Raw genomic sequence first — 15,907 nt, 5'->3', positions numbered from 1 at the left:
CTCATACTCCATCGACCCCATGCTAAATCAACAAGAGTGCACTTTAAAGTATACGCGAGTGCAAATTTGTACTATATGCATATGCATATTTGTACAGTGCATGTTCATACATTGCTATTGGCGAATTTCTTTTGCTGTTGGTTGGGTTTGGAAATAAAATAAAATAAAAAATATGCAATCGTGACCTTTGACAAAAATCTAGTTTCAATACAAAAATCTAATTTACACGTATACAAAAATAATGAATGTTTTATTCGTGCAATGGAATATTTTTGCTCTGTGAGGTATAATAATAATATTTTTATACAATGAAAATATTTGTACCATTGCACTCATAAACATTCATTATTTTCATAATAATTTCTGTGTTATAATGTACCTCTAATGCAAGCTGTTCAGCAGTGGTTCCTGCTTTGCATACAATTGGATCACCAATAAATGTCCTGAAACACAAGAAAACTCATCTTTTAGTTCTAAACTCAACTTGATTTGAAATCGTCTTCATGGTGAGTTGGGTGATCATGCATAATAAAGGTGGGATTATGTCGACACGAAACTCAACTGTGTCAACATATGTGCTCCAAGCAACTTAACGCACTGGACCTCAACTCACAGTAACACAAAATAGATTGACATACGCACAGTTGAGTTGCGTGGACTGCACATGTTCTACTTTAGGCTAAGGCCATGTTTCCGCAGCCAAAATTTAACCAATAATTAACTCATTCAAATCAGATATTTATCAGATAAATGCGATAATTAACTTTTGACCTGAACGACAAATCGTTGCGTTGTGATTGTGGTTGTTTGGTAATGTCTGATCATGTGATCATTGTATTATCTGATAATTTTGTTATGGCTGCGGAAACAAGGCCTGAGTTGCTAGAAAGTTGGTTTCATGTGTACAGTTATCGCTAACTTTAGTGGGTAGGAACTACGTACTGTAACCATACATTTTTTATTTTGAATGATCCAAGAGGAATAAAACCGCAAAACATACATTTTTACTCAAGCTTTGCTGGTTCAACGACACAGCTTAATCATGGGTAGGTAGTTCCAGTCCGAAGTTTTTATAGGTGGCGCTACACCGACTACGAGATTTCATGGTAACAGTTCCAAGCTACATGGACTCACTCATAGCTGTGTCGTTGAACCAGCGAAAGCTCGAGTAAAAACGTAAGTTTTGCGGTTTTATTCCCTTTGGATCATCCAAGAGACAAAATTTATGAATACTATACAGAGATCCAGATGAATCTTTACACTAGCTTTACCCAGGTATTATTAACTAAGCCTGAACAAGCCCAATGATTCTTCTGATATATCAATTCACTTGCCTTAATTTAACTGGAAATCCACCATATATTGGTACAATTGGAAGTCTTGTTTTCTCATACAACCATTTAAAAATAGGACGACCAAAACTAAGGGCTCGGAATGCTTCACGGCAGTTTTGAGTGAAAATTGGAATTATTGGCTGGAATAAAAAAAACACAAAAAAATGTTACACTTAACATTTTATTGGAGAGCATAGACAAATTTAGTAAATAATGCTCATTTATAATTAAAAAATGAATAGCTTACTCGACTGCACTGGTAGAGTTCGTCAGTACATGAAAAAGTATATATTTTTGCGATTGAGAAAAGAAAATTCTCTATCTACCAAGTGAATAGCAGTACAAATTTTTGAATTGTAATTGCAAAATTTAGCATTCATATTTTTGTTTTTCTTTTACCAATTGTAAAGTTAACAAAAATGAGACTTATTTTATCTCTTTTGATTTTTTTTACTTATTTTATTGTTTATTGTTTTATACAGTATTTCTTTTTATGTATTCTGCATATTTGTATTGTAGGGGCCCTCATGAGACAAGCTACTGCTTCTAGTGCGGGCCCAAGTTGTTGTCAAATAACTGAATAAATGTGTGTATGATTGATGATATTGATAGTCAAACAATAGAGGGCACTATACTTTTTTTTTAAATACTATTAACAAAGTGAGTGATATTAAGAAAATGTCAGGCATCATCTATAGTAACAACACAGGAGATTTGAGAGGTCTGGCTTGGCAGTAAAATGCTAGGAAAAAAAAGGGTTGTTACCACTTGGGCGGATACAGCACACTTTGCAAATCCTATCCTATTCTTCCATTTTAGTTGATAATATTCGTTGCTAAAAAACGCTTCCCGTACACCGCCAGGTGAAATGGCAAGTAGATGACCCTTCTTTAACATGTCTGTACATTCCTCCCAACTGCCAACGGTTACATTAAATACCTGCATTAACAATTTAAAACCTAAAAGAAAAAAAAAAATTGATAACAAAAGTAGATCCTTCTTCATTTGATTACTTGATTAATTGCTCATATGATATTCAAAATAAATAATCAATTCGAATTGTGAAAATGCTTTATTGTTTCATTATGTACAACAATTTCTTGTTAATTCTGGAAGATTTGATTGATGTTTTCTGTTTTTTTGTTTTAAAATGTTGTATAAATTGTTATCTCAGGTGCCTTTGAAGCTAAGGTGGTTCCACCTTGTGAGGCGCCTCTATGTAATATATTAAATAAAACAAATTTTAAAAAATATGGGGATACAAACTTGTATTGTGCATGTCAGTTAGGGAAAATCAGCACTGTTGTCATGTTACAGAATTGTCAAAACAATATAGACTATCTGATAACTTAACCAAATAAAACACCTAGAAAGTAGGAAGCCTTTTGCCATTTTTCCCCTGACTGATGTGTTCACTCTTGTTATAGCGACTTTTTACAAAAATCTTTTTTAGATGTTATAAAACAAATAGTTTATGTTTTCAACAACAATTTGTAAATATTCTCGCCATCATAAACATTCAATTCGTTGGATACTATACAAACTATAATAGTCATATGCTATAATAATATAATCATAATTTATTTATTTATTTAACACACTCTTTAAATAATAATAATAATTAAAAATAATTAGAGCATACACTTATGATAAAAACCAAGGAAATAATTGGGTATATTTCACTACTAAGTTCATCCCCGAAATTTATACTCAGGTTTATCAACCAGTCTAGGCCTAGATGAAAATTATTATATACAGTAATTGCCTATTATCATTCAAGTATTTAATAGTTCCAATTTAGAATTATTGCCAATAAAGACTTATATGGTGACTCACATAAATATATTATTAAAATGCATATTTAATATGCATGTTGCATAGTAAACTTATAATGTATACTGCATTTACATTGGAAAAATTAACTTGGTACCTGTGAATGAATGAATGAATATGGTAATATAGTGGTAGGTTTATTGTGCACTAACCTGGAACTTTGAAAAGGAAGCGATCACCTATAATATGCATTGTGTTTTCCTTATAAAGAACCACTTTGGACAATATATAATAGAAATCTATTGGTATTGCTCCATGGTAAAACACTAACACAGCCCCAGAATCTGTAGGGAGCTTCTCTAAGCCTCTTATCTCATAACCTGTAATAGAAAATATATGGCAATATTCATCATAAAAAAATCTGTTTTACATTGTAACTACTGTAGGATATTTATTCGGGTTTTCACATATATACAGTAGTTCACAATTGTAAAACTATCGCATTTGTTCCTACCTTTGCTCACTGATTTTTATTACAATATGTTTAAACTATAACAAACTACTGTGAGGTTAATAAAAGCATTGTTTACCATGAAGGGTTGATGTAACTATCTGGTTAAGCAATCAGGTGTAATAGAAATTTACCCAGACAGATATGAATCTCTTTGTTAGCTAGTAAAATAGATTTCATTTCATCAAAATGCAACTATTTAACAGAATGTTTAGATTTAAAGACTATGTATGGTAGCTGATATGAGAAAACAACACTTAAGAATTTGGAAAAAGAAATATTATAACATATAACATAATTAATAACAATATTTTTATATCTTTTTCACTCATTCATTCTTTATTTAGACAAAATCGAAATACATTTATACATAGGTAACAAAAACAAGACAGGTGGAAATCTAAGGAGGCAAGGATAAGCAAGCAATTCAAATCGCTGTAGCTCGCAGGCTTGTTTATCCATCCTTAGGCATCCAGTACATATAGATAAATAAAATACACATTTACTATTCAAATATAAATTTAAATAAAACTTACCATGCCATATTTTGCCTTGTGCTTCCCAAAATGTTGCAATGCTAACCTTTGCCGCATCCCAATACCCTTTGGAATACGCATCAACAAGTTTATGACGTGATTTGTAGAAGTGAAGAAATAGCACACACCCGTATACAAGCAGAAGTATAACTAATGGCAGGAGGAAGGTAATAGCAACTGGAGTTGTTAGCCATAATAACCAAGAAACAATTTTAAAGCGCTCAATTACATCACTTAAAGCTATTACAATGGTGAGGTTAGAAATAGCGTCAAAACACATTATCTGAAAAAAAAAGAAACAAAGAGCATGTAATTATAATGCACTTGTCAATTGTATGACCCACTATACGACCCCAGGGAGAGGTGCATCATGGGTGAGTCGTTTACAAATAATTATTGATGCAGGGGTGTGTCAAAAAACCTACAGTAGATGGTACATCAAATCAATGAACAATAGTGTGTCAAATGTCTGTCAATTTACCATCCACCATATCAACATGATCACCTAAAGGTAAGTCATATTTTTGACGCACGGATGTGTCATGGTATTCATAAGGTATGACGCACATCGGACAAATTATGCACCTTTCTTGGGGGTCGTATGGGTCATACAATTGACAAGTGCATAACTTAATTTTGTGTAAATATCCACTGTACAGCAAGAATCTTACTATTCTCGATGAAATACTGTACTCCTATGTAATATAAAAATAGTATTCGAATCTTCCGAAATTATATTTTTGGAAGATTTACACTTTACAAGTATGCCTACCGTACCGGGCCGGGGGTGCTACTCACGAGCTTACCCAACAATATAAAAGCATTCACCCACTCAGTCAGCGGCGGTGCGACAGAACTAGGTCTCTCTCTTGCATTTTGGCCCTTCTTCGTCAGACATAGACCACTACCTACCTAGACTAGTTGGTGTAGGCTAGGCCTTTCAAAGCCGGCCCTTGCCTAGCCCTACTGCACTGGGATGCTAGTTTAGTCCCCTACTGTAGCTAGCTAAAAAAGTAGGCTAGCCTACTCTAATCCCTCTCTACTTAAATAAAGACTACATCTTTGCTTTGTTTCTTTCTAAATATTATTACTACACAGCAGACAGTACACTTGGTTAATGTTTATATGGTAAGTATTAGCTACTAGGGCTAGGGACTACATACATTCCTGTTCTGCTGTAATGTTTTTGATAAATATCTAGGCCTAGGCTTGGCCTCCTGATAGGATGATTATAATAGGCTATAAATAATAAATAACCGAATCCACAATCGATACTCAGTCAAGCGATACAATTGACCTAACGGATGCAAAACAAAAGGTCATGTCAATGATAATTTCACGCATTGGTATAGAGGTCACACCGCCTATCTGCTGAATAGCTGCTGCCAAACAACAAACACAGAACGCAGGAACTGAAAAGTTTTAAAAATCAATAAAAAATAATATAAATGTGTACACTCTCCATACACATTATTTTATAGTAAACCATGCAATGGGGATGGAAGAGCATAGAAGGAAACCAGGATCAAAAAAGGTATGAGAATTAATTTAATCGTATAAAAATTGTTGGTTTTTTCAACCACCAGAAATAATGGTAAGGGCCAACCGCTGGAATCTGAGCAAAAACCGGTCGTATTATTTTACTGTTTTTGTGTTTCTGCCTTTATATAAGATAACTAAAACGGTACAAATCGTGTCATTATACATATTGGTATGAATCAGTAATAAAGAAATATTCATACAATTTGATGATTTTTAGAAAATAATGACCACACCCACACACCCGATTTCACCAATTGTATGCATTTTTGTACTTTAGATAGTACTACACTAGACACAATATCTAGAGAGAGGGTTGTTTTGAAAGGGCAGTGTTGTGTGCATCTATATTCTATACTCCCAGACCTAATATTGAATATTAGCATTTTTTGGAAAATATTTTGTAATTAAGTGATTGACTAAATTAGCTGCAGGAAATATGTACGGTGCGTTTTTATTCTTTTTTCAAGTTGGTATTTTTATGTTGTCATGGAAGAAAGAAAGTGTCTACAAGAATTTTTGCTCCGCTAGTTTACATTTTTATGCTAGTGGTAATGTTATCTTTCACCTAAATAATTAATTCAATTGCTTTTATATTATCCCATTATAACATTTATTATGATGTTAGTAGATATCTTTGTACATTTATACACAATATGGTTGGTTAGCATCCATTATTGCGGGTGTGTTTATTATTATTTAGAACCCTGGTAATAAAAACGTTTATTTATATTTCTACTATAGTAACATACAACCACATGTATTCACACACTAATATATGATAGGCCTACACTTTGGTGTGTGGAAGCTTTCTACTGTACATTTATAATGAACAATGTTAGCCAGTAGCGGCATGCACATTTTATTTTAAATACACAATCTCACAGTTCGCTAATACTCTGATGTTTTACAAATTTGTTAATATATTTGTCACTCTATTTTACAACAACTGGCTTCCCAATTGCCGTTTGTGACATGGCGAACAACTACCACGATAACCCCAGCTCTGATTGGAGTTAAGGTCAGAACAAAAGGAGATACCTTTTATTTCCCCACTCCCTCTGTGTATTTTCTACATAATGTTGTATTGTGGGGACTACTTGGTTCAGTGGTGGTATTATTGGCCCCGGTCAAAAAAATAAACTAAATTGTTAATTTTCATGTCTAGGGACAGTCAGGTATCAAAGGACTTCTTCCATCAGCTTCAGCTACTTTGCAAGAAACAGATTTGTCAGATTCAGGAGAAAGACGTAGGCTACATTCAACGGTGCTAAATCCACCAGAGTATCGAATAGATGCTTCAATTCTTATTGAAAGTTATACAGAGTTAGAAGTTAAGGTAATAACACACTTGCTGAATTGTCTTTCAATTATTGCTGAATATTCTTACTACTGCACTCAGTAACTACTGTACACAGTAACTACTAGTACACAACTCAAGTTTAATGCAAATAGCAATCCCACACACTGTTTAATTGAAAGGACTTACAATTACATTGAAGAAACAAATCATACAATATTGCTTACTTGCAGCATACAGTAAAATATGTTAACTGCAGTTAATGTTTATCATATGGTAGATTTTAATTTTAAAACACTTAGCAGTACTCACTGTTGCTTACTCCTACAGTAAATGAACACCTGGTCAAATATAAGTGAACTGGAGAAAATATTATTAGTTTTTTCCCAATAAACATGTAAAAATTATATAAATTATTGTAAACCATCCAAGACCCACACTGGCCTTGTGTAAATCTGTGTCTGTCACAAGAATGAAGGTCATCCTCTTTTCGAGAGGATAAACTGTCACCTGAATGTGACAAGTGGTAGATATTGTCCGCACTGAAGGATATCTTCTCTCCTTCCTTCCACAAGCCATTAAACTTTTTAACAAAAATTACAAACGATGAAAATTATAATAAGTGAAATATACTGTAAACAGTTAATGCTTTTTATATAACTGCCACTGTTAGATAATGAATTTATTATAAATGTTTTATTATTCATTGGTGTATTGAGTTTAATTACATGAGGGAAAAACATCAAAATGTAAAAGTTGATCACACTAAGTATCACTAAGTACTATAAGATTAACAATTGGACCAACAACTAGAACTAAATGCATTACATTTGAGTATGCAGTGCAGGTACGTAAAATGTAATTGAATTTGTCCTTAGAAAATGGGTAGCACTTAAAGAATAAAAAACAAATTTACTTTTCTTTTTAATGTGAGTTTGAATGATATAGCACAATCTAAAAGTAAATACATACAGTAGTTGAGCACACAGTCACCATTAAATCAGTGACCATTTTTAAAAATATAACTTAATTTTAAGATATCACACTATAATTTTATACATTATTTGCTTAGCTTGATAGGACCTCTGTTTGAGCTTTTTCTTTGATGTCCCTTCCAAACCAGAATGCTTTAGATTGGTTAACATTTTTTTTAAATACAGTATAATTCTTTTTTATGCAATTACCTTTTTATAACTGTAGCTTTTAGATAAGTGTATACTAGACTTGTCACAAGTGTGTATTTATTGTCTTTTTATTCCAAACCAGTCAGCGTTTCAATTTTTGTCTAAAAACTACACTCAAATATTATGCATACTGTATGTACCACTACATGTGCCAAAAAATAAATCTTTTTACTAATCGTAATATTAAGTCCAAACACAGTCTAGGATATTAAGCTTTTTTGAGCTTCTTATGTTGATTGAGCATTCATATCCATGATAGATATAAGAATTCATTTTATCCAAATTCATTTTATCCAATTCAATTTTAATCAGGCTGTATGTCGGTAATTTTATCTCTTAACTCATTTGTATTTAAATTATTTTTACTGTTTTATGTATGGTACAGTAACTGTTTTTATGAGCTCTGTATTTTAAGTATTTTAATGTGCCAATGCCAGAGAAGAGTTAAATTAACTTTTCCCTGGTCAATGCCAAAGGAAAGCAAATTTCCAAAATTTATTGGACGAATAAATATCATACCTGGCTCAGTCTATATATTGTGCCAGTTCTGCGGTACATCTCATTTCGAAACCTGAGCTGCACTGACGAGATCTAATAAGATCGAAACAGTACTGTCTGCAGATTGGATATCTCTTATCTTATGATTATTTTTTTAATTTTTATCCTATTACATACGTTTTATGATAGGAAAATTTTAACTGAATCACTGATTTGTATATTAAAATCTTCTATGAGCACTGTACTTGATTTCATTCATAGACTTTCCTTTCAATATAATATGATTTTACGCAAAGATAAAACAATTGACATTTTCTATAACAATATTTCCATGTTCAAAATTAAGGTAGTTTGTGCTATTTAACTGTTTTTATTGTTCTTTTTTTTATTTTCTGATCATTACTTTATGCATTTTGATGAGTATGTTGTTATATATATTTTAATCTTATGTATTTATATTTGAGTCTTTAAAGGCATCCTGTAATTGGCGATATCGCTGTTAGATGTATGTGAAATAAAATTATAAAATCAAATACAGTAAGTGTACTGTACCTTTTTCATTTTTTTAATGTGCCATTTTATTTGCTTCAGTTTTTAGGAGTAATAACTGATGTTCCTCGCCACCTGGATGCAAGTAAACGTGTTGGCTTATTAGAATATCTGGACAAAGGCCGTGTAAGTACATTTTGTTTATCTTGTGGCTCGGGTTACTCAGCACCTTCAGCATCTTCTAACTTGTTTAAAACTTCAGCCAATCCCTAAACATAAATGACATCATTCAATGTTCTGTCTGGTTTGAGGGGTATGATTTATGTAGCCCACTGGCCATATATGTACAGTATGTGTGCTATTCTACCTCAAAATACAGTAAAAAAAATGCTATTAAAAATATAAATAAAAGTAAATGTTAAGAAAGTGGTTCTCTCTTTCTCCAAGATCCGGCCTGCAAGATTATTTGTAGCCCACGGTTAAAATCTGTTGAAAATCCCTGCCATTTAAACAGCATACCTTTGGTCATTGAGCCAAAGTCAATGAATTTGTAGTTTCCAAATCACACCTAGTGTACCTTACTGTACCATTGGTAATCCATTCCCTACCCCAGCCATTCCCCACACACTCCAACCATTCATTTTGTAAGGAAATTAATAAAAACACCATTAGGAAAATTCATGTTTGGATTTTAAGTACAGTATTGTATAATAATTAATACCACATTCAATACTGCAAATAAATACTGTCATAAATACTAGTACTTTGTTATTTACAAAGTCAAGAACATGTGTTGCCATTTAGAAATCAGGAAATAAAAGAGACACACCCATCATTGCAAATCATCATTTTCATATTGTGTTTTTCTTTTCTATGAAAAGCATATTAGTACTACTAATTGGATAGAGGAAGAAACTTATTTATTCATAATTTCTGTAACAAGTGTTTGAACTGTTTATAGAATTATAATATAATATAATAATAATATATAATAATTTAATTAATAATTTTATAATAATAATAAAATTATTAATTAAAGCTACTCTTATTTCAGATCGAATTTTTTTTTTGTGAAACTTAAAATTTACTAACTTAAATTTACTAACCTCCATGCTTCTACAGACATCTCAAATAAAAAGCATAAAGGAAAATAATAAAAAAAAAAAAGAATAGATAAAATAATATAAGAAATAAATCCCAACAATCAAAACCAAAATCAGCTGCCACCACACCAACTAGTTCCGTGATAATCAACGATTCATGATATGGAACCCATAACGATGAAGATATCAGTTCATTTTTAAAGACATAATTAAAATTTGTTTCAGTCTTAAATTATAATTTGTTTACATAAATTTTTTTTTCCAGAAAGAGAATAAATTGGCAAGAAAAACAAAAGATAGGACATTGGATGCAATTGTCTCCTTGTCTGTCAGGCAAATAAAAATTACTAAAAGAGATGGAGAGGTATTAAAACTTAATAATCTTTTCATTGTTTATTCAATCAATTTTACAAAGAATGTCACCTAATAGTCATTGCCTGTCTTACAGGGCACATGCAGTAATGACAACAAAATGCTCATCCAAACAAACAGTAGATAATAGAAACATAAATAAAGGAATTGTCTAGGTACAGGTATTGTTACCTAAATTACTAAATTGTATTGACTTTTTTTGGGAGACAACTGTGGATGTCCTCTGAATATGTATTGGGCCATACAGTTTGTTGAAACATATCTCCTTTGGTCGTTTTACAGGTGTCCCCTGAATAGGAATGCCTCAAGAGAGTTAGTTCTATCTATGAACTCATAGGTCCTACTATGGGTTGAAAAAAAAATTCAGAATTGTTGTTTTACTGTAAAATGACGAAAATAATGACTGAATTTTACAAAAGCTATCATTTTATTATACTAATTTGAAAGAAACCTATTGTAGAGATCATATAATAGTCCATTGACAGTTTAATTAAAATCTGATATAATGTGAATTTAATCAAATTACAGTATAATAAATTATTTACATTATAAGTAATCTTCTTAAACTACTTTTTTTTAGGAACCATTGGAAAGGCTTGCAATACACAATATAGCTGCAGTTAGCCATATCCGAGATGATGCTGATCATTTTGTTATGCTTAAAACTGGTATGAATTTTGTTTTATCTCTATGGTTTAGGTTATGAGTGATTTGAAGATACTGTATACATCATCTACAACCATAATCATCACACTGAGGACATTATCCCTATCCTCACATACATGCCAGTTGTGTTTGCTATGCGCATGTCATTGTTCCCATCAAAGAATAGGAAAAAAAGGAAACTTCCCTCAGAAGACAATTCCCTGTTCAGATACAACCAGGTCTTTCATTGCTGAAAAAAGTGTTACCACATACCTGTGTCAATAAAATAATTTATTGTATACATTTCTTTTTTTTTTCAGCTTCCTCAGAAAACCAACAAATATCTTGTAATTTAGTTGTTCTTCTTAGTCCAAATAAGGTATGTATTTTAATTTTCGTCTTCTATTTCATGCCTAGCATACCTGAATAAACAGACAATAGAACCGGAAAGAGGCTATTATCGGTTTATTCATGTATTTTGGCGCTCATAGACTACCAACGCATCCACTGTTTGTTTTTGTAAAAAGTTTAAGACAAGAAACTGTATGTAGGAGAGAAAAATAGTTAGCTATAGGCACAAGTTGTCTTATTTTAGACCAATGACAATATAATGTTAGTAAGTTTGATAATGATATACCCTGTTAACTGTTTTATCCACAAGGAATTTCAGAAAAAGAGTGTTATTCAAACATAAAATTGTTATTACATGTGTATTTCCACTTTCCTGGCTTCATTTGAATTTGCATTGTGTATTTGATTTCCAAATAATGTCTTTTTAATAATCTTGTAGGAGCAAGCAGAACAATTTTGCAGTCTTGTTCATCAGATTTTTGATATTGTATACACCGAACTTACTATGAAATACTTTGATTATTCCTTAATTGATGTAGCAAAGTCACATTCAACATCAGGTAGGTTTGTTTTAAAATATTCTATAAACATTGGCTACTAAAACCACTTTTATAACCAGATGAAATCGCCTTAAATGGAAGTTTATGTCATCAAGATATATTCATTCTATATTGTTTAATAATCACGTTTGAAATTGGGAAGAAAAATATGAATTAATAAAAAATGAAGATATTTATTCTTACATAATTATATATGCAAACGAGTCTAAAACAAGGCAGATTTCCAGTGGAAAAAATCTAGTACTAAGGTTTTGTCTAGATCAGAGGGAGGTTTAACTATTTAAAATAACGTTGGACTGTACAAAATATATTTTATTATATGAAGTTTTCTATATGGTGATGTTGACTGGTTACCTGAGTTTTTCTGTACTATTTTTGTGTCACAGTTATACTAATAACATTTTGTATTTAAATTATTGTTTAGGATATACAGTACCTAAGTAATGCATGTTATTTAATGACATGTACATTTATTTCAGGGAGAAGTACAGTGAGCCCCACTGAAGTGGATATTCCATCTCCGTAAGTTATTAAATTTACAAACAAAATTGCATATTTGGTGTTGGGCATCCAGAAATGTTATTATTTCTGGTTTATTTAGTAAAAACACTCATTTTGATTTTTCAGTATAACACTGAATTGTATCAAAATTCACAGGAGGTTATAAAAATTACTATATATAAATTTGAAACAATAGGTCATAAAAAAAAATCACCATACCTTATATTTATAAATATCCTAAATAGGGGTCACACACAAAAAAAAAACTATCGCACAAAATCTTTCTGTGCGAAATTAATCATGATTAAGGTCACTACAAATTTAATTAGTTTTAGAATTAAATTAATTGATTAAGTCTCATTATTGTATTTTTGACAGAGCTATGCATCCTATGTACCATCCACATCAGCCAGAAGACTTTAGTAAAACAGTTACACTACTTTTAAAGGAATATATAGAAGTTGTAAGTATAGAATTTTTAAGTGTATGTTTGTTGTGATTTTTTATATGTAAGGGCTTTTGGCGCAGTGTGTTGGACATTGAACAACTGATCGTGGGTTCAAATCAAACGCATTACTTGTATCCTTAGGCAAGACACTTCACTTACGTTTGCCTCTCTCCACCCAGGTGTACAAATGGGTACCTGGTAATGTCACTATTAGTTTTTTGTATTTGGTACTCTTATCCACATGATTCGTAATACAATTTCTTTTTATTTTATAGCTACGAAGTAAACTAAACGCAGATGAATTGCAACAATTTGCTACTATTTTGCGTGAATACCGACAACATGTTTCTATACAAGAGTTTTGTCAACGATTACATCATCTCTATGGCGACAAGAGAATGTATTTATTTCCAGGTAATTAAACAATTCTTTCCATTTATATCAGCTATACTTTCATCGTTTGCAATTTCCTTCTGTGGGAAGTTTAACAAATACCAAAATCAAATGAAATGCTTTATTCATCATGTAAAATGAGAGATGAACATTGTTTTCCTTGGCAGAATAAAAGACTATTCCATCTAAAAACTTTTTAATGAAAATAAATTCTGCAGAATTTTGGGAAATGAAAATGTTTTGAACTTTCTTTTTCACTGAAAGTTCAACTTACTGGAAATCTGCCAGGACTAGCTAGGCTGCCATGTACTATGACCTGACAACCTTGAGTCAATGTGTCATGTTTGATGATGGAAGAATGTTACCAAAACGGCGAGAACCATGTATTTATACAGATTTCTTTTACTATTACTTTTTTAACTAGGTTTACGGCCTTTCATTCCGGAACGAGATAGTGATTCATTTGAAGAATATTTAGATAAACGAGGAATCGGTAGTGCTAATGGGGATGGCATATACAGCGGTACCGCAGGAAGAAGGAAGACGCGGACACTGAGTGACGGATCATCATCAACGATATTAGCAGATAATGGACCTTATACACAATCCATTCCATCCGAGATGGATGAATTAGATCGTGCCCTGCGAGATGCATTCAACGATGTTACCCAACTTGAAAAGAGTATTGACGACAGCTGAAAAAATTATACTCACTGAAAAAGGCAATATTTCCCTGGAATCATTTGTTCAGCTGGCATTCATATCTTGGAAAAAAAATTTCTGATGTGGAAGCACAGTACTTTCCTATGTATTTTTTAGTTGAATTTTCACTTTATAATATTTGAAACCTTGACAAAAGTTGATTAACAATTGATTGTGATCCAGAACCGTGACATTAAGAAGTTCATTCAAAATTTGTACATCAAACTCCTACATTATACTGTATTTTCAAAGCTCTGCACAGATGGGCATACGCTGGGTAACGAACACTAGAAAGCCTGTTAGTCAGAGGGTGTTCTTGATGTGTTCTTTTTATACTAGAGACCTTAGGCTAGGCCTAATAAAATATTTTCTTCAGTTCAGGAGAAAAAATGAACACATTTGAATACATCCTGACTGAAGGCTTGATATTATTAGTTAGGTTTTTTTGATACAATATTCTTGGTTCCCACTTGCATTGTGTTCTGCTATGATATTTTTGGTAATCAACATTTGATATGCTCAGACCTTGTTCAGACTAGCTGTACATCCAAAGCCCTCTAAACGAATCGATGATGATAATTTATTATGCAGACATGTGCTGCTATATTAAAGTTCCATTTATACATCCATGTACTCAACTTGTTATTTTATATCTGATTGTCTTCCGAAAGAACTGACTGGGAGAACTGTATAGTGGCATAGTTCCCCATAAATGTATACAATTAGTAAACAAGAGTAAGTAACTGTTTCATGTTTTCTAATAAGATGTATTTTACATTGGTATTTAGTGTTAAACAATAGAAAGTGCATACAGATCCATCATGTTGATGGTTATAATACTAAAGTACCTGTTTAGTCCAATGTCTTTCATGTTGTTTGATTTTAATATTTTTAGCATCTACATAGTTTCAGTAAAATATGTATAATCGGCCTTCAATGAATAATACTTTACTCAAAAAGAACAAACCAAATTGTGTAAGAAATAGCTGTTCTAGTTGTGCTATGGTGGAAAATATTTTTACAATTGGGTACAATATTTTATAACACATTTTAAACTATACACAACGTTGTATTTTTTCAGTATGTTTTAAACTGATAAAATTAAAAGCAACATTAAATGTGAGTGTCGATGACTGTGAACATAAAATCTATTTATATTTATGTTCTTTTACTTGAATAAAAAATTGAATTGTTATTCTCATTATATCTAGTCGGAACTATTTTAATGTACCCAAGTACCTGCCTAAAAGAGCAAGATATTTTTTTTGTTAAAGATTATAATCTTTAATACTACATTACTACATTATGAAATCTAGCACAGAAAAGGACATAGCCATCCTGCCCACCCAGAATGGAAAAAAAATAAGTCATGCATTTAACATGCTTAGCAAAAATATAATATAAATGATTTTGTAAATTATGTTATCAAAATAACCTAGGCAATATTGTGTTCTTAAATCTTACAGTGTAGATGACAAAGTCCATTCCATAAGTTAAAAGAACTGGTTTGATAAAAATAAAGCATCTGTTTTTCACTTAAGCACTTACCTATCCAGCCATGCTCATTAGGTCTGAAAACTTGGAACATGTTTGGTAGAAATGGTGAGAATTATACAGGGGTGGATCCAGGATTTGTTAACGGGGGAGCACTAACAATAATCTGCCCCT

At 31.8% G+C, this 15,907-nt stretch overlaps 2 protein-coding genes across 3 annotated transcripts in view; one reads left to right on the top strand and one right to left on the bottom strand.

Annotated features, from left to right (window-relative positions):
* Positions 1–5,383, bottom strand: part of LOC144845929 (DGAT1/2-independent enzyme synthesizing storage lipids-like) — a 142,047-nt gene extending 136,664 nt beyond the window's left edge. For both annotated transcript variants that reach the window (XR_013612608.1, XM_078703449.1), the window contains exons 1-6: positions 5,318–5,383; positions 4,155–4,437; positions 3,320–3,487; positions 2,100–2,293; positions 1,335–1,474; positions 380–443 (exon numbers count right to left, since the gene is read on the bottom strand). Coding sequence is in view for 1 of the 2 variants with exons in the window: in XM_078703449.1 (XP_078559575.1) it covers positions 380–443; positions 1,335–1,474; positions 2,100–2,293; positions 3,320–3,487; positions 4,155–4,434 (846 nt within the window). In the remaining variant the exon portion in view is untranslated. The remainder of the gene's footprint in view (positions 1–379; positions 444–1,334; positions 1,475–2,099; positions 2,294–3,319; positions 3,488–4,154; positions 4,438–5,317) is intronic.
* A 142-nt stretch (positions 5,384–5,525) lies between these two features.
* Positions 5,526–15,443, top strand: LOC144844121 (cerebral cavernous malformations protein 2 homolog). The gene is made up of 11 exons (XM_078700855.1): positions 5,526–5,688; positions 6,862–7,032; positions 9,267–9,350; positions 10,533–10,631; positions 11,220–11,307; positions 11,605–11,663; positions 12,075–12,195; positions 12,675–12,717; positions 13,075–13,159; positions 13,420–13,558; positions 13,962–15,443. Exons 1-11 carry the CDS (start codon positions 5,647–5,649, stop codon positions 14,234–14,236), a joined length of 1,206 nt encoding a protein of 401 aa, XP_078556981.1. The 5' UTR covers positions 5,526–5,646; the 3' UTR covers positions 14,237–15,443.
* The last annotated feature ends 464 nt before the right edge of the window (positions 15,444–15,907 follow it).

Source organism: Antedon bifida, chromosome 6 (genome assembly GCF_963402885.1).
Source record: "Antedon bifida chromosome 6, ecAntBifi1.1, whole genome shotgun sequence".
Taxonomy (NCBI): Eukaryota; Metazoa; Echinodermata; class Crinoidea; order Comatulida; family Antedonidae; genus Antedon; species Antedon bifida.
Note: the sequence above shows the minus strand (reverse complement) of the source record. Positions and strands in the feature narration are given on the sequence as shown.